A 20,098-nucleotide genomic window follows, 5' to 3' on the forward strand; every position below is an offset into this window, starting at 1 on the left:
TTGCTTCACAATCACACAACTGGTCAGGAGTAAATCCAAGATAGTCTGGATCTTGAATCCATGTTCTTTCCACTCTGTCCACTCTCTCTGGTGCCTACACCACACTCGCAAGGAGAGTGGGCTGTGGATTCAGACAGACCCACTATGAATCCTGCTCAGAGGATGAAATGCATAAAGCACTTAGTTTAAGGAAGGATTTGGCCCAGAGAAAGGTCTTGATCATTCTAGGTGTTGTGCTGTGCTGCTGTTCGTATCACTGTTGACATTATCGGACCCTGAAAAACTTACTATGTGAAGAAGGGCAAAGGACATTACAAGTGGAGGGGTTGCCTTGAGAAAGTCACGAAAGCTGGGCAGCACGTGGCGTGTGCGGGAAACGGCAAGACGGTACCCCCAGCATTCTGCTCATCCATGGATGATACTCCCAGATCTGCCACATACAGCTGGGCAGCTTCCGGGGGAACAAGGCACAGTACGGTCATCAAAAATGAATATACTTATTATAGCAACAGTTTCCCGGCAAATGGCAATGAGTCTTAAATAAAGGCACCTTTTCCTGAATTACACAACGGCATGTTCAGAACTAAGGGTGGCCCGACAGTCACTGTACCTACTTCTCTGTATATCTAGAGCAGCTCCAGGGACACAGAGTACAGTGAATAATAACTGAGGCTATAATGGGCATGATTCAACCAAAACCCTTTGGTCGGACCTTCCAGGCTTCCCAGTCTAGCCCTTGCTTACCTCGTCCATTTTCTCTCTCGTTGACAGCAATTACACATCCACAGATCTAGAAAAACTGACATCTCACTCTTCCCCAGGCCTACCCTCTTTCATGACTTTCCTGACACCCAGGCTTAGGAACCACTGCCTGTAATTCCCTCGGCCTGGACACTAGTCCTCTAATATCCCCAACTTCAAATCCTGTCCCACTTTTCAAGGGTCAGCCCTTTCTTTCTAAATCATTCCATATATATTTTTCAGAGGGAAGAAATCATTTTTTCCCTTTAAACTCTCGTGGTAATTTTCATCTTTGTCTTATTATATTCATTATTCTTGCTTTGAGCTTTTAGTTATTTATACATGTCTTACCTCCAGGGCCAGAAGTTCCTCAAAGGAAAGGTTTCAGGCTGGTTCATCTCTATCCACCAAGAAGAATTCCCCTTTCACCCAATAAGCGCTTGTGGAATGAATGAATGAATGAATGAATGAATGAATGAGTATATGAACCAATGAAAATGGTGGCATGGTCTAGACAGGGGTTCTTAATCTTGTCTGACAAAACACCTTCTTTTTATAATAAATATTTTGTAATTCTTCCTTTATTACCTGCAAACGATTATATAATCTGTCTACACAAAGTTTAAGCACATCAAAATGTCCTAAATTATAACAAAAAATGAAAGATGATTTCTAGGAAAAAAATGTGGATGTCTACATACAAACGCTCAGTTATAACTATAGTAGAAGAATATAATAACACTGCTGTATGTTTACATTTTCTTATAATGAATAAATTTGGGCTTAAGAACTGTTCAATTCAGTATTGTTGACATTCTTTTTTTGAAATCTGACATTTTTAAGGAAGGGCCAAATAAGTTGAGCTGTAGTGAACATGACAGGTACACCTGAAACTGGGTTATCAGTGCCATGTCGGTAATTGACATGAAGAGCATTAAATGGTATGGTTTTCCAAAACAATGAACAACTCTTGATGGGGTTCCAACAAAACAAAGTACATCTCTCTTGCTGTTTAGTTACGTTTCTGGAAAATTCAGTATTTATGGATACGATACAAAAATGCTTTTGCTTTTTTGTAGAGTTAGGTTTTAGATTCATTTAATTATAAATAGGTTTATTATCTACAGGAATGTATTGTAAGACATTTGCAAGTTGTATAGCACAGGAACACTTTTGTTGTGTGTGACTGGCCTGTCCTCTGTAGAATGTCTAATGTCCTTGGCTTCTAAAAAATTCCTGCATTACTACCTTCTCCCCCAAAAGTCGTAACCGCATAATGCCTACATAACGTGCCAAAACGCTCAGTACAGGGAAAGAACCAGTGAAGTGGAGAATCCCTGGAGTAAAAGAAAGAAAACAAGCTCAGGCATTATAAAATGTGAATCTGAATTCAGTTCTAGCTACACATAATGGCCTTGGGCAAGCCACTATCCTACCTGTACCTTAGTAGTCTTATCTGTAAAAGGGGGCAATAAAACCTTCTGGAACTTATGGGTGTCAAATGAGACAGGACACACAAAAGCATGCTGTAAACCATACGGTCCTGCTTACAGGCTAGTTTGTAAGTAGTCTTGTGAGAATTCTGTGTACTGTTCCAGTGGCTACCAGGGTGACAGAGATGCTCCCACAGACTCCCACGTCACAGCATCTTATTCTATAGCCCCTTTATCTTCTTCCCGGTCTACCTCCCCAGGACGACTTTCCCCTCCTCTCTCTCAGGGGCTCTCCCCAAACCCTGGCAAAACATCCACTTCAAATTGAAGGAGGATTAGTCCTGATTTTGATGAGATACAAATAAAGTGGCATCTGGTTTTCACTGAAGAAAAAATTATTAAATCAGCCCTAAATTTTAAGCACAACCACTGCATTTAAAACGCCATTTCCCCTATATTATGAGGGACAATATTCAATCCTGGGTCAACTCCACCTCTCCCCTGCTATGCCCTAGTTATCCTTTGTAGATTTGCTGATTCTTAATCACTAAGTCACTTTATTTTTTGTGCAGTAAGTATTACTGAGCCCCTACTATGTGGGAGTCATGCTAACTAGGTAGACCACAGTGATGAACAAAAAGATATTGCCTTGTTCATCTGTGGGTTTATACGAGTGCTCAATACTTACTTTCTACAGGGAAGACTGAACACACGTGTCTTTCTCTTTAAGACCTTTGTGCATTTATAAATACTGTTTGGGTTTTTTTGGTCCTAACTTACTCCTCCACTGCCAACATTCCATCCATAAGACTCTTCCAGCGGTAACTGCACTCCCTGGACCTTCCCTCAGGAAAGGTCATCAGAATGAAAATGAATAATGGTGACAATAAAGCAGAGAGAATACTGGATCGGCTCTAATGTATATAAAAGAATGTCATTTATAAAATTTGATATTGCTACAGTCTGAATGTTCGTGTCCCCTCCCCCAAACTCATGTGTTGAAATTCTAACCCTCAATGTGATGGTGTTAGGACGTAGGACCTTTGGGAGGTGATTAGGCCATGGGAGTGGAGCCTTCATGAATGATATGAGGGTCCTGATAATAGAGGCTCTAGAAAGCATCCTGATCTCTTCCACCATGTAAGGACATGCAGCGAAAAGGCCCCATCTCTGAGGAAATGGGCTCTCCCCAGACGCTGAATTTGTTGGGGCCGTCATATTGGGCTCCCAGCCTCCAGAACCATGCAAAATAAATGTTTGCTATTTACAAGCCACCTCCCTTATGGTATTTTTGTTCTAGTAGCCCAGACAAAGGCAGGTATGCTATCATTCGTGCTATCTTACCGGCATCAAGGATTCTGGACCAGACCACCTGGGTTTGAATATCAGCTCTGCTACTTATTTACTGTGTGGCTGAATTTGGATCTCAGTTTTCTCAACTGGAAAATGGCGATAATAAGGGCACCTACTTCACAGAATTACCGTAACGTACCTCAAATGGCACACGTAACATTGCCGAGTGTTGGCTAAATCAAATGAACAAGCAAAATTCACACGTGGTTATGGCAACACGATGTTACATCATATTGAAAAGCTGATGCAGATGACCGCCCTCTCTTTTGAGAAACAGATGTATTGTCGGGGTCCTGCAATATTTATGATTTTTTTATGGCATAAAATTATAATAATTCTATGGAATAAAACTATGGGATCTCTATGGAATCAGGAGAGAGAGTCCATGAGTTTCTCTGGAAAGAAAGATCTGCGGTGGGAAGGTTTGTTTGGAGTCCACAGCCAAGTCAGAGACACTCCCCAAATCTGTTTCGTTATCTGTGAAATGGAGGTGACATCGCTCCTGCCTTCGTATTCACTGGTCTGATTTGAGAACCTAGTAATGCTGACATGAAACCACTTCTACTCCTGATTGCTACCGTTTCTACTGTTACCAATAACAATGAGTTTATATACGGTGTTTCCTGCGTTCTCACTGATCCTCTGACACATTATCAATACCTAGAGATCTGAAAATATGAACAGCTTTTCAATATTGATTTATCCCCTGCAACGTGCTAATAATAAAACAGAACATACTCATATACGGATTGGGATCAAGAACCCTTTGAAATTCAAGACAAGGTGTAAATTGCTGAAAGGGTCTCTTTAATTGGGATCAAAACATTTTTGACAGCTTTTGGATTTTAAAATTCTAGCTATTGTCACGTTCTGCAAATGTTTCTTTTTTTGGTTTGAAAAAAAAAATGCCGTCAGCTTGAGCAGGAATACTTTAGATATGATAAACAACGAAAATTTGTCATTCCAAATGACAAAAACCCAGTTTTCCATTTCGTTGATATGTAGGACAAAATACTTCATTTAAACTCTTATCCTGCACAATTCAGTTGGTCCCATGCTGGGCAGCAACAGAGGTTTAGTAAACTGTTCCTGCTCATATCTCCAATGGACTTTGAAAAACCTCCATTTATCTGAAGATAAATTACATCGACAGGGATGACTTTAAGGAAGAAACAGAATTTTTTTTTTCCTTTTTTCTTTTTCTTCTGAAAGAAGAGAAAGAGCAAGTGCCAGCGGGGAGAGGAGCAGAGGGAGGGGGGAGGGGAGAGGGGGAGAGAATGAGAATGAGAATCTTAATCAGGCTCCACACTGAACATGGGCTACGGGCCCAAGGGCTTGATCTCAGGACCCTGGGATCATGACCTGAGCTGAAATCAAGAGTCAGAAGCTCAACTGACTAAGCCACCCAAGCGCCCCAAGAAACAGAATTTTGAAACTAGTCTCAGGATTCAACTTAGATGTGACTCTGTTCAATGGTTCATCCTCTGCTTGACAATTTCTCCATCTTATGGTTGTTGCTTGAATACCCCCTAAGTGATGGTGAACTCACCATCTGGACCACCAGCACAGAAGGTGGTCCATCTAACTGACTGGTAGAAAACTCTTCTTTCTCAGAAATCAAAATTGCTTCATTGAAACTTCTATAGATCTTGGTTCTATTTATTGGGTCACACAAAACAAGTCAGCTCCTTCTTCTATTACACAGCTCTTTAGAGAGATGAGCACTATTAATATGGGGTGTCCTGATCCCTACTGTCTGTGCTTCAGGCTTTAACATGTTCAGTCCTTTCTACTCGTTTTCCCTAGACTTGTGTGGAGGTTTATTAACAAGTTTGCAGAAGTCAGAGGCTATAGGAGCCTAATGTGAATCAAACAGGACTGGAGTGAAGTAAGCCAGACAGAAAACATTTAGCTCTGCCTTCCCCCTGATTTTCCAACAGGGATCTGACATTTTTCCACAAAGTCAAATGGCTTTGAGCTGAAATAATGATTTCACTGAACATACTCATATAAGGATTGGGATCCAGCTGAAGAATCAAAAATAGCATTACAGAGTTTGGTGATCTCTTTCTTTGGGGCCAGTTTAGCCACCCTTGACTGAGGATTTAGATCCAGGTCAAGAATATAAACTACCTCTTCTCACTAGTTAAAATTTGGTGATTGGGATGTTAACAACCTGGGCACAGCTTATATGATGGTGGGTGACATGATGGAACAGCAATGCCCTAAAATATGGCCCCTGGATGAGATGAATTATCTGATACTCTGCCTCACTCCTGCCCTTTTGGTTATACCAGCTGTCATGGTAGCAGGCAGACGGGATATTGGGAAAAGACTAGAGATGATGACGTACTATTAGGACATATAAATCTCTTGGTCAGGCTTGACTCACATGACTTGTCTCCCTCCAATAAAGATGCTAAGGGATCAATGACATCTTACAAGTTTCTACAAGCCTGTAGCTCTCTGACTCTTGTGTGTCACCCGGGATCCCATGAGGCTACACCTGTGTTGAGAAGTCTTCGCTCAACATATTTTCTAGTCCTCCGGTTGTCTTAGCTGCCCTCTGTCCGGCTTACTTCACTCCACACTTGCCTGCACTCCTTGATTTGCCTATGTCCTTTTTCAAGTGTGAAGTTCAAACCTGAGCACAGGTCTCCAAACTATAGTCTACCCAGGAGAAGGAAAAGCTTCCCTGGTTACAGAAGTCATACTCTTATTAAGGCAGGAGAGGCTTTCATTAGGTTCTTAATCTTGCTGCATTCAAGCTCCTTTACTACCTGTGCTTGTGCCCTCATTCTAAACTCCCTTCTCCCAAGGCACCTCCCCAGGTAAGCCCACCTTTCTCTTTAATACAGAGGTCAACTGCCCTGATACTGACTGGGGCCAACAGGAGGCTAAATCCCACTTCTGCCTCCTATAGGCTGGGTAACTTGGGAAAGTCACTTATTCTGAGAGATAACAGGTATAGAGGCTAAGTGAAAAGACTCGTGTGCCAGACTACTTGAGGTCTAATCTTGTCTCCTCCAACACTTACTGTCAATAAATTACTCAACACTTTTCTCTCCTCTATATCTTCAAGTACGAAACAGAGAACAATGGGGACTTCGTGAGGATTAAATGAGTTGTTACTTACCAAGGGCTTACAACAATGCCTGGCACATATTATGTGCTTGGTGAAGTAGCTATTATTATTTTCCCATAATACTGCTGTGAGGGCAAAACTGAATAATGTATGTCAAGTGACTCATATGAGCTTAGTATACAGTAGGCAACCCAAAGAGGGGACTTAGTATCACTAGTGATTTTTTTATACTAAAGATTTGCCATGATAAGCATTTCTTGGCATACAGTTCAGTGGCATAAAGTACATTCGCACTGTTGTGCGGCCACCCCAGCCATCCGTCACAAGCACCATTTTCTTCTTCCTAAACTGTAACTCTGTACTTGCCAAACACTGACTCTTCATCGCGTACCGCCCTCCTTGTAGGCCCTAACAACCACCAATCTCCTTTCTGTCTCTATGAATTTCATTTCTCTAGATATGTCGATATAAGTGGTATCCTTGAGAAAATGCCTACTTTCTGCCTCGATGTTTGGCTTAGAATTCAAGACCCCAAGATAAACGCAACATGACCCTGCTCTTAATAAGGCTTAATTCCCTTTGTATTATGTCTTCAAATTTCATTCATATACTGGCACGTGTGAGAACCTGCTTGCTTCTTCCTGCAGGATAGCATTCCATTGGATGCATGCACCACATTCTATGTCCGTTCATCTGCTCATGGACACTGGGGTGGCTTCTTCCTTTTGGCTGCTGTGAATGATGCTGCTATGAACATGAGTGTACAAATATCTGTCCTACTGCGAATTATTCAGAAGTAACTTGTCTTCAAAACCCATTTTTACTGTTGAATTATCCTCCTCCCACCCTATGGCATCCTAATAGGAGTCAGGACGAAGGGGAGGAAAGGATAACGCAAAATGACTCAGGCAAAGTAATGTGGCTGGTTGAGTTTGGTTTATACAACGCTTGAAAATGAACGAGTGAAATGCAAAGGAGGTGATCTATGTAAAGGTGTTTCATAAGCTGTAGAGTGCTGAATGAATAAAAGGAAAAAACCACGTTACTTAGACTCTTGCCCTCTGGACAAAACAGATCCTAGAACATTTTTGTTTTTCTCTTACTGCCAATGAACAAGGACCACCAACGTCAGGGAAGCCCTGGGGATGAATGTGGGAGCTGACTGCTGCTGGGGGCTGACGAAAACACACACAGCCTCTTTGGTAGGTTCAACAGACCTATCAGCCCTTACATTTCCTGGTCACGCAGTGACAGATTTGTCTAAGACTGAGAACTCGTTCATTCTTTTTGATTACAGCAATTGCAGGGTGGCACAGGTTACACTCGGGAGAGTCTGGATGCTTTGACCAAGTCAAAAGATGCTCACGGGTCTCCCTCTAGGATGCATGTCATTAACGTTGCGAACATACACAGAAATTTAACGTAAACTGTCACATTACCCACCACTCTTCAAAGCCCATCAATCTCCCATTAGATTACCAGGACTGTGTGACACTTTTATCGCAATCACACCGTAAGAAACATTGTGCAGTCACACTGAGGCCAAGTCAGGGAAGAGCCTCCCTTTGATGGACGATCACAGTTGATCAAGTTTGTCAGTCGCTTTATGTGTTTTTATGCTTGTTTGATATTCTTGCCCACCGAGTAGAGGCTTTTAAGGGCACATCTGTCATTGGATTCAATTTTGCAATGCCACGTGATTCTTTTACTTACCCCTGTCTTCTCATCAAAGATTTTGATACCTCCAAAGGAGATGGTTAAAAAGATTTTCTGTTTATGTTCTCCTTTGGAACGTGCGCCAGCAACAACGCCCTGGTGAAAGGAAGGACATGGTTTTTACTTGAGTGTTTTCATTTGAAGATTCCCTCTGGTCCCAAAGGCATGTCAGATACCATCAACTGATGCCACCAATCATGCACGCTCCTCTCCCTTCGCCCCTTCCATGCTTCCCTGCCCAATGTGCTTGCCCTTTCTTAATGTTTTATTGTAATACTTACCCTAACATGATATCTAACATTGGATAAACACATACCTGAACACCGCTTCACTACACTACCCACGATTTATAAGATGCCTGCTTTATGCCTGGATATTTGGCTCAGAATTCAAAATCCCAAGATAAACACAATATGATCCTGCTATTAATACTATTTTGCTGGGCTTCATATTGGATATGGTTTTAATCTTTTAATTTATTTTTCTTAATGTTTATTTATTTTTGAGAGAGACAGAACACAAGCTGGGGAGGGGCAGAGAGAGCAGGAGACACAGAATCCATAGCAGGCTTCAGGCTCTGAGCTATCAGCAGAGAGCCCGAAGCGATGCTTGAATTCACCAACCTCGAGATCATGACCTGAGCGGAAGTCAGACATTTAACCGACTGAGCCACCCAGGTGCCCCTGGTTTTAACCTTTTAAATAAAGATGAGTCACAGAATATATTCTTAAATGTGATTTTATTTTTTTTTACTTCTGGGAAAAGTTTTCATAGGAAACAATTTTAGAGATTAGAAAGAAAATACAAGAAAATAAAACCCATTGCCAGACTGCACGTCTCATTTTTGTTTAGAAATAGATGATCATCATAGTTATGTGCTTATGGTTTGCCATTTTAACAACACACATTTTCTTTTTCCTCTACCCTTTTTGGTAGGAAAGAACTACCAAATACATTCCATTTATCAATACACCCGTTTTCCCACTTTTCCAAACTTTTGTATGTATATGAGTCAAAGAGAAGGTAAATACCACAAAAGGCAGGAGGTTACTCTGTTCACTGTTCTATCCCTGATGCCCAGGATAGTCCCTGGAGGGAGAAGGCATGCCGTAAATTACTGTGAGATTAATGTGCTATCCAGAGTTCTCCCAAAGTGGGTAAGATGCAAGTTAAGAGTGAAGACACTTGCTTTTTAAACTAGCTTCTGTGGTGGCCAGTGGCAGGGGCTTCATATTAGGGTACAGCTCAGAAGGTAAGTACATTTCAAGGGATTTACACTTGGGGTGGGGGAGTTCCTAGCCCTGCATTAGGTGTTTTGAAGCTTCAGGCCCCTTCATCACTATTAGCTTGCACTGATTATAAGTTTAAGGCCAACTATCAGCAGTTCTAGTTCTGGGTTTTTAGGAGTAGAAAAGTCTAAATAATAATGATTTCATGTTTCCAGGAGGTAGAAGTCGTTTGTGCTGCAGTCAGAACAGCACATCCAGAACCTCAGTGAGGGAACCTGTGGCGTTAGTAACAAGAGTGACCACGAGGCACGGCGACCAGGTGTCCCCTTGAGGCTGCTCAGTTATCCTCAGTGTGGGCACTGGAAATATTCTGTGCCATCTGAATATCTGGGTTATGCTTCTGGCTTTCTGCGATCTTGGACAAAGTACTTAATTCTCACTTCTACTTCCTCAAGTGTAAACGTTATCCTTGCATGGTTGAGAGAATTGAAAATTCGTGACAAGTATGTAGCACGGTGCTTGGAATAATGCAGGGAGGTCATGAAAATTTACTTCTTTTTGTAAATGGATGACTGTCCCTCACACTCTGTGGTCCAGTTCCTGTTTGGGGACCTACTAGTAGGAAATTCACCCCCCCCCCCAACCAGTCACCTACTTGTTCTCGAGCCCCATGTACACACTTGCAGAGGTATAGAATGTAAGAGCTGGAGAAAATCTTAATGTTTCCAGCTGAAAGATGAGGAAAATGATGGCTGGGAGGCAGGGATGGGCAGTGCTGGGGTGGTATAAGGGGCTGGCAGAGAGCTGGGACTACAACTCAGCTCTCCAGACTAGACTCCTGGTACAGGGAGCACTTGTTCCTCTATGTGGTGTCTTCTTTCTAGCATGCCACAATCTCTCGCTGTAACCCACCCCAGCGTTGCTCCTTCAGCCCCTCCGGGCTGCAGCACATTGACCCAAGATCCCTCCGTCAATGCCTGCCCTTGAAATAGTTAAAGGGAGGGACTCACCCCCAAAGCCAAGTCCTCTGTCTCTAAAACTGCCCTGCCTAGTTAGAGGTTTCTAGAGTGCTCAGTGTGCAGCTTGGTTTCCTGTGAATTCACTGAGGGGTGATTTTAAGGAACATGGGGGGATTAGCCAAAGTACATTTTTTAAAAGTTTATTTATTTATTTTGAGACAGAAAGAGAGAGGGAGAGAGAATGAGCAGAGGAGGGGCAGGGAGAGAAGGAGAGAGAGAATCCCAAGCAAGCTCCATGCTGTCAGCACAGAGCCCGATGCAGGGATTGAATGCACAAACCGTGATGAGATCATGACCTGAGCTAATATCAGGACTCAGACACTTAACTGACTGATCCACCCAGGCACCCCCAAAGTATGTTTTTGTAGCCCCAGTGGTAATTCTTATTTCTAATGCCACACTTTGAATGCTGTGTTCTTGCCTGGCTTTGGAATAAACTAACTTACGCTGCCACCCCTCTGCAGCTGAACCTCCAACCTCAGATATCCGGACACACACAAAAGAAAAACAATAAATCGTAAATGGAAGGACTGGAAGGACACCATCAGAGGGGAGGGGAGAGCCCTTCCTTCTTGGTTAACTCCTCTTAGGTGAGAACATCACAGCCCATGGTGGAGAGAGGGTAGCACCTTTGATCAAGAGGAATAGCTTCAATGTTTCCATCTCCAAAATAGTCCTATTTAATAGTCCTTAGCTCTCAGAACTACTGTGACATCCAATAGCAATAATTCCTGGCACACAGTAGTGACTATATCATGCCCCCCCCGCCTTTGCTTCCTGGTTCCTCACAGCCATCAAATAACTCCCTAGTAGAACAGAGCTGTAGATTAAAAAAAAAAAAAAAAAGGATGGAAAGAGCAAACACACATGTTCCGGAAGCATTTATGCTTGGGGATGCTGGTGGTAGCTTTACATGACAAATGAAGGAGGGAAGGACTATCCATGCAGTGCTGTCTATGGGGAAATAAAGCTACGATTTTATCAAGCATGTTTTTCCTGTGAGACAGGACCCTGAGTCAAGCTCTGAAAAACCGCACTAAGTCCAAGCAAGTCTGCCAGCAGAGAGCACACTTCAGGGTCTCATCTCCCGACAAGATTATTCATTGGTGGTATGCAGAACCAGCAGAGATCAGGGAGACAGCTCGGACTGGGGGGTCAGAAGATGTGGATGCAGGTGCTGTCTGGGGCACTGTGCCTCCCATTAGCCACCGGACTTAATAAGCTGCTGTTGGAAATCTGGAAAATATAGTCAAGCATTTTCTTGGGTACCTACCGTATGTGCTACAAGTTCTCTTACACATCATCTCTTTTAGCATATACCATAATCCTGGGAAGTAAAAATTACCTCTCTTATTTTACGTATAAGGAAACATAAGGCCAGGGGGGCTCAAGTGATTGCCTTAAACCTCAAGGAACTAGTAAGACAGAGAAAATTCAAACAGTGATCTGTCAGATTCCAGTGTTGGGGTTCCTTCTGTTAATAATCTTTTCAAAGAGCTTTTTTGGAAAACAGACACACACAAAAAGACTACACAACAAAGCACAGATAGGTCAAAAGTGTTCTGCAAGCAACCAGGTGCAGCCACCAGCTCCCAGACTCAATAGTGAAGGGGAACTTCACGTGAAAATAATCACATTTCTTAACTCATGAGGGTGTTAAGATATTGAAAAATAATTTTGCACATACAGCACTTAGCACGGTGTGCTGCATGTAGGGAGAGCTCAGTAAATAATTATTACTGGCACGACTCTTGCTATTATGAAGCAATAGCATGTGCTAAGGCACCGTGTGACGTGACGACACTGGCATCCCTAAGGGAGTCACGCACAGGTAGCATCTCCATGAAGGAATTCACACACAAAGCGTCAGGCATGCCAGGCAGGATTAACTGCCCTGTCCAGCTCCAGGGTTGCTGTGGGGATAAGATAAGGTGAAGCACAGGAAGGGGCTCTGAGAAACCTCACCCAGGGTGGCGCCTGCACGTAACAGGATGGCTGTGATCTCAATGCATCCTGGAAAGCAGGCAGGAAAATGCAAAGGACCTCGGGCACGAATGGCTGAAAACCTGGGATGCTATTTCAGAAAATTCCGTGACTTAAAAAAGCTGGTCTCCAATCTCAGCCTTCCCAGTTATCAGTTATACAAGCCTTGGAAACAATCACCTTAAGTCTCATTTTTCCCAGTGAAGGGGGAGGGGGTGGAGGGTAGAATTTAAGTATCCTCCTCTGTTCTGCTCTGTGCCCAGAGCCTGGCTCCTATGGACTACATTCCCTGGTCCTCTGGGCTTCCTGAAACTCTGGCTTCCAGCTGGGTTCCACCAATGCAAGACGGGCAGGAGATCAGAGTCTAGATGGAGACAGAGGCCAGGGTATTCCATCCCGCATCCTTTCCTTCCTTGTGCTACATCTCTGGCAGTGACTATACTCTTGCTTGGTGGGGGAGGGGATTTCCCCTTCCATCCGGCTCTCCCTGGGCTTCAGCAGATATATTTCTTCCTAGTATGGAAACAGCTTTGTGCGGTGGCAGGTTTCTGGGAGCTTCACCATTCCTTGTTACCTTACTTAACCTTACCTACCCTTTGTAAGTACCTCTTGCATTAAGTGTCCTCATCTGACCTAGCCAGGGTGGGCTCTGCTTCTTATTAGGACCCCAAGTGACATGTTTAGAGCTCTGTAATTAGCCCTGTAGATAGTGCTTCTGGGAGACTGCATTCCCTTCCGGAGTTTCAACCACCACCGTCTTGCCCGACGTCTCTGAAAGTTGACTACTTTGTAAACCAATGATGTGTGGGTAGTTACTTACTGGTACGGGCTTAAAGTCTCATTGGGGAACCAAGGTAAATTAACTGCAGATACAAAACAGAGTATAATTAAGCACTAAACGATGTCTTACAAAATACGGGCATCCAGAGATCTAGGTTGAATTCTGGCCTTAACACAGATTAAATGAAGGTTCTGGGGCAAATCCCATCATATCTATGAACCTCAGATTTCTTATGTGTAAAACAAAGAGACTAATATCTACCTCACAGGATCAAAAGAGAGAATATACGGGGAAATGCTTTTGTTGACTCTGAATTAAAACAGGATGATGGTGGTGTTTTGCTGGAGAACCAGTGATGGCCTACTCAGAGTCGAAATTTGAATTCCCCCTAAAATCTTTATAAGAGAAAACTCCCTAAAGCAAGAAAACGGCACCAGCCTCAAACAGTCTAGCAAAGGAAAAAAGACTCCCCCATATTGCCTAATGAGAACAAGTGGGTCCTTTTGCAAGGCTAACAGGCATTTTGTACTTCTCTGCCTCTTTTTTCCTGGGCAGTTGGCCAAATGGAGAATCGATCATTTATGTTTCTGTTTCTTAAAGAAAAACCACTGGGAGCTGAAACGTCAGCATTCTTCGTGGCAACTTGCAAACAATGAAACACAACTGTCTAGGAACCAAGAACTCCTTAATAAGTTCAGCGCATCTGACAGGAGCCTGTTATGGCAGGACAAATTCTCAGGGCTTTGGGGACCTCGCAGTTATAAGGGGTGACAGATGGGGCGCTTCCATGCAGGTAACACACGCACATGCACCAGGTCAGCAGCCATCTCCAGGCCTGGTCCAGCTAGCTTGGCCCAACATTAATCCGCACAGAGAACCTTCAGGGAGCACAGGCAGACTCCTGCTCAAAGCCACTTAGACCTCAGTGCTTCCATGAAGGTAGCTGGCCAGCGAGGCTCTCTGTGACCGATGCCCGGTGAACGGCTATCTACCAGGATGCTGAGAGAAGCAGCATCGGCTCCTCAGCAGACTTACTTGTGGCTCTGGGTGAGAACCAGGTCACTGGAGATTTTCGTCCTGTCCTTTAATTACCATTTGTCAGAAGCAGATCTCCATTTGTCAGTAAGGGGGGACTTAGCAAAAATGAAGATCCTGGCCTTCATCCCTACCACTGACTAGGGTCTCCCTGGTAAGGAAGGCAGGGCTCTATCGGGCATGAGTCTGGAGAGAAGCTGAGGACTCTGGGCTCAGTCGTTTCTGCGCTCTCTCTGTAATCTGCCTGCTGGTAGAGGGGCGGCACTCTAGTGTGACTGCACGTAGGAGTCTCAAGTCCTGCTCTAGTGCAGCATGGGGGTTGGTGGGAACAGGAAGGACTACAGTTATCCAAATGCTCCACAAACTAAGCGGAACAGTTCATCTCTTTCAAGGAAGTCCACTGTAGCCACGAATCCACGCCACATCTGCCATTCGAGGCATTTATCACTCATAAGGCTGCAATTTAGAATTCCTCCTGTCAGACTGCCTGGTTTTTTTTTTTAAATATTTATTTATTTAAAGGTGGGGTGGTGGTAGAGAGAGGGGTTGAGAAAGAATCCCAAGCAGGCTCCACACTGATAGCCTGGACCCGGATGTAGAGCTCCATCCCATGAACCCGGAGATCATGACCTGGGCAGCAAACAAGAGTCAGATGCTCAACCCACTGAGTCACCCAGGTGCTCCCTCCTGTCAGACTTCTTTGTCTACTTATCAACCAGATTTAAGCTAAGCAAAAGAAGAGAGCTCATTATTGGACTGCCCTAACAATCTCATAATGTTGCTTAATTATGAAGAAAAAAAGAAAGAAAAAAGAAAACATAAACATTAACCTTTCCCAAGGTGAGCATCTATGAAATCATGATTTGAGTATCTTTTTCTAGGATACCTTATAATAGATATGTAACTATTAAAATAAAGCTTGCTTATGTAACAGCTAGAGAAGAAACTGGTACATATTTTAGAAAATTAAGATTTTTAAAAAGGATGATTCCTACAGCCATACTACAGGGGCACTTAGCATCTGTTATACATCTTAAACTGCAGAGAAAAATTGTATAACATAAATAAAAATAATAGCTCTGATGTGTTAAGCAAATAGGAAAGAAAAGGCAATGGAGAGGGTGTTTTACAGATACTGCCCTAGTTTGTACTTTGAGGCACTTGGCCAATCTTGTATATTATTTTTCTTTTCTTCCTTCTTTCTTACACTTAAAAAAAATGTATATTATGTGTGTGTGTGTGTGTGTGTGTGTGTATAAAGTTATGTCCTGAGGAACTATTTGAAGATATTTAAAAAATTATCATAATATAATATTAGATGAGAAAAAAAATGTAAGACTATATAAATAGTAATTCCAATTGTATTACGTGTTTATAATTCATATAATACACATGAAAATACAAAGACAGATTGTAAGTTACACACTGATTTTCTTTGTGTGGTGGAATTATAGATGTTTTCAATTTTTCTCTTTATACTTGTCTGTATTTTCAAAATATTTTACAATAAACATTTGTGAATTCTACAATCAGGAAAATACTTAAATTACGTGTACAAGATGCATCAAGTATCTTGCAGACTTCCTGCTAAATCATTTGTTTTTCAAATATTGTAAATCACTTTTTAAAAGAATGAAACATAGACTGTATGAAGACCAGAACATGGGAACAAAAAATGCTTTTTCATATGTTTTAAAGGTCATTTAATCACATAATTTTCTTATTTTGTGTATTTTTCCCCAATTTCTTTCTTAGATTTCACAAGAAAAAAGCCTTCTTTAAAGCATTTATAAACAGAAACCTCTCTATGATATCCCAAAATCTCCAAATCTTACTACATATTACTTTAAAAAATATGTTTCTTTTATGGGGTGTTTGGCAACATTAATAGAAATTATAAGAATGAGTAAAATTAGCTTTTATCTTAACAGAACATCTTTTACCTATTTATCATACAGTAAAATATTTAAAATGTATTCAAAAATAACAAAGGGTTTAAGATTCATAAAATCTGAGGGACTATAAAATTTGACAATTTAACTTTTATTTTTGCAGGCATTGCACGATGAAGATAAAATTGAATAAAAGGTGATATGCTCAGAAATTACAAAACTGGGCACAGCAAAGAATTGCCAGCAGTCGCTCCATAATGATTAAAATCTCTTCCCAATGAATACATGCAGTGATTCATCAGTGAAACAAGTAGTTTACTAATAAATGAATAAGTAAAACGTTTTACCATAATGATCATAATCACCCCTTCCCTCAGTCCTGTTAAACCCGTAATATTGGAAGTAAACTGTGTGGTACCTTGAGTTTCATCATGGAATCTTGACATAACTTGTCTCCCCGAGCTGCAGAAACCTCATCAATCCCAATCAGTTTGGCCTTGTACCGGACCCCTTCACCTTTAAACCTCTTTATCAAAGTGGCTTCACTGCGATCCTGACCTGAGAACAGAGAAAATCGTGATTCAGGCATGTAAGTATTCAGGTCCCACTGTCTTTAAATATCCACAGGGCCAAGATTCGGTCTCTGGTTTCACTTCTGTTCTGAGAAAGTCAAATCACTGGACCAAGTAGAAAAGAATGGTAGTTCTCCTGGATGCAAAGTCTGGCTCTATCATTTTAAATCCAGAGGCAAATTACTTCTCTCTGAGCCTCTGTTTTCTCAGGCAAGAGGGGGAAAAAAAAAAAGAGTTACAAATAACCAACCCCAGTGGGGCATTAAGATAATTAAATCAGACAACATGTGTAAAGCACCCAGTACTGAGTTTGATACACACTAGGTACTCAACAAGTAATAATCACCCACTGAGTTCATGTCTGACATTCTTGTTACAAGAGTATTAGCACTGAGCCTCTTTGGCATTTCCAGCATTTAATATGACTTTGGCCAGGGTCCAAGACCCTCTTACACCCAATTCCATGGGCTGTTTTATAGTGAGACTCCAGAGTAATTGCTTTGTATCAAGTAATGACCCAGGGACAATTATCAAAAAAATGGTTTTACAATATCTCTTCTGCTAACTCATGTGTGTGTAGAAATTGGCTACTTGGTAAGGTGCGCCCATATCCCGCAACAGCCCTTCTCAATAATTACTAACATAATATTTTGCTAAGACGTGTCAACCTGAAGTTCAAATACATCCTTATAAAATAAGGACAGTAAAGTTACTGCTAACTGAGTGCTTCACGGGAGATGTTTTATAAACTTTATCCCCACTCTTCATAAAAACTCAACCATATCCATTTTGTAGACAATGAAGATGAAGGTCATAAAATTCAAGGAGCTTGTGCAAGTTCACATGGTCAGAAAAAAAGATGAATACACCGTAATTAAAATTTCTAATATCAAACTTTCATATAACTCATCAGAGTATGGGGCATTGCACATATGGTTCTTAAAACCTGGAGCACCCTAGTCTCCTGATATTCATCTCCTGGAACATCATTAACTTGAACTTCCAATACCTCCTCCATCAAGCCTTCCATCATTGGTCAGAAACTCTGAGCTGAACACATTAGAGCTAACTCAGCCTACTTCTCTCTATCTATATGATGTGCAAACTAAGGCCTTTCCATAATGTGGGGCTGAGAATTATTTCAGCTGAAAATAGAGGGGGGAAGAAAACAACAGCAATGATTAACCATTGCATAATGCTTTCCTACTGAAAGAAACACAACTTGCATTTCATTCATCGATTCAATCATCCCTTACTGAGCATCTCCTCCGTGCCAGACGCTATCAGTCACTGCAACAAGTGTATGAGACTGAGTCTGTGCCCCTATAAGCTCAAGAGTTTGGTGACCAAAAATAAAAAATGCGTAAATGTGCATTGGGCTGGTTGTGTAAGAAGGTACCGCTTTATTTGGCCATCCTCATTTCAAAGTATGGCTTTCTCACTTGAAAGCCAACTAACCTGTCTGCCGAGCTTCAGTTTCCTCATCTGACGGATGTTGGATAAAATATCCACCGTCAGATTCATTGCAAATAGTAACTTAGAGGAGACAGTATGTGCAAAGCATGGATTCACATGGTGAGTGCTCAGAAAATGGCAGCTGTCACCACTATTACCAGCCCAGTGAATGAAGAAGAGAAGACAGAATGCTGAAGGAAGGAGGGCACAAAGGAATGTCTGCAGAACCAGACCCCTAGTTTCCAGCTGGTGCTTTTTCCCCCTGTACCCTTGCTGACTCCTCGTATAGTAAAGCCTTTGAATTATAGTCCACAAAGCAGATATAACATATGCATAATTAGTCATGATCTGTAATTGACGTAAAAATTAAGGCCCAGGGTTCTGTGAGGGCAGATTGTCAGAGATTAAAGCTAAGAACAAAGAGGACATTTTCCAGGATAAACCCTGTGCAGACACCTACCCAAACAACAGGGCCATGTACGACAAGTTACCTCTCCTTGCATTATCATGGGGTGTCGGGTAGGAGTGGCCTATGGCTTACTCTGTTTCTTGGGAAGGTTTTCTTACTCTACCACGAATACCATCTCAGCCTTTTCAACCCATGATATTATTTCAGTCACTAATCAAATCCCTTTTACTATGAGGGACTTCTCCAAGCTTTACTTATAATAACCATTCCAGGTAGTATTTATCATGTTCTGTACAAAGCACGTTGTATACACCACTTGTTTAACCTTAGAAGTAACCCTAGAGGTATGTGCTTTTACCCAGGTTTAGTAAATGAGAATCTAAATGAAACATCTAAGAGGCCAAGTAACTTGTCCAAACTTACTCAGTGGGACCTGAATCCAGATATGTCTGATGCCAAAGCCCAAGCTCATGGTTTGCTTGTGTTCTGTGTTTTTGAAGCCTGTTCTCTTAACCACCATGATTAATTGCTTCTCACTCTACCTTACTTCCCCATCTTTATGTTATACACAAACTCACCTGGTCCAAATCTGTTGACACCCAATACACTGACATCATTAAAATTCCACTGGGGAGACAGCTTGAAAATGGAACAGGGGCGCCTGGGTGGCTCAGTCACTTAAGCGTCCGACTTCAGCTCAGGTCACGATCTCGCGGCCCGTGAGATCGAGCCCCGCGTCAGGCTCTGAGCTGATGGCTCGGAGCCTGGAGCCTGCTTCCGATTCTGTGTCTCCCTCTCTCTCTGCCCCTCCCCCGTTCATGCTCTGTCTCTCTCTGTCTCAAAAATAAATAAACGTTAAAAAAAAATGGAACAAATAGCTTCCGGCCTCTACATCATGTCCTGCAAATTGTCCATGAGTCAGATACAAAGACAGCCTTAAGAAGCATTTATCAAAGCACAGAGCTCTACCAAGGAGGGTGCTTCATAAGGAGACAGAGCCAGATCAGGTGAACAAGGGCAGAGATTAATAAGAAAATATTAGGCCATTTAGAGGAAAGTAGGGAGCCCAATTTAGATTAGGACCCAGGGCCAAGCTAATTTGTATGAAGGGCACTTATGCAGTAGATAATCCAGTTTCTCATTAAATGCCCCACCATTAAAAGGGTAATTTTTCATGAGCACATCTTGAGCAAGGTCTCAGTTATATTAGTTAAGAAATAAATAACAGATATCAGAGCCATAAGGCTATTCCATCAGAGGCACATACGATCTGAGAGTGCTAGGGAAAGGGTCAGTCTTCACACATCACAAGTCATCGTGCATCCCCAGACTATTTCGCTGAAAGCACCACTGACCATAGACGTCAGGATGGACAAAAGAAAGGACCTATGTTTA

The 20,098-nt window shown here is 42.2% G+C and overlaps 1 protein-coding gene across 22 annotated transcripts in view; it reads right to left on the minus strand.

Moving 5' to 3' along the window:
• Positions 1-20,098, minus strand: part of DAB1 (DAB adaptor protein 1) — a 405,747-nt gene that overhangs the window by 128,327 nt on the left and 257,322 nt on the right. For all 22 annotated transcript variants that reach the window (XM_015072345.3, XM_053214136.1, XM_053214133.1 and 19 more), the window contains 2 exons: positions 16,686-16,825; positions 8,326-8,424 (listed from right to left, as the gene is read on the minus strand). In XM_015072345.3, coding sequence (XP_014927831.1) covers positions 8,326-8,424; positions 16,686-16,825 — 239 coding nt within the window. The remainder of the gene's footprint in view (positions 1-8,325; positions 8,425-16,685; positions 16,826-20,098) is intronic.

The sequence above is a fragment of the Acinonyx jubatus genome, chromosome C1 (genome assembly GCF_027475565.1).
Source record: "Acinonyx jubatus isolate Ajub_Pintada_27869175 chromosome C1, VMU_Ajub_asm_v1.0, whole genome shotgun sequence".
NCBI classification, from domain to species: Eukaryota; Metazoa; Chordata; class Mammalia; order Carnivora; family Felidae; genus Acinonyx; species Acinonyx jubatus.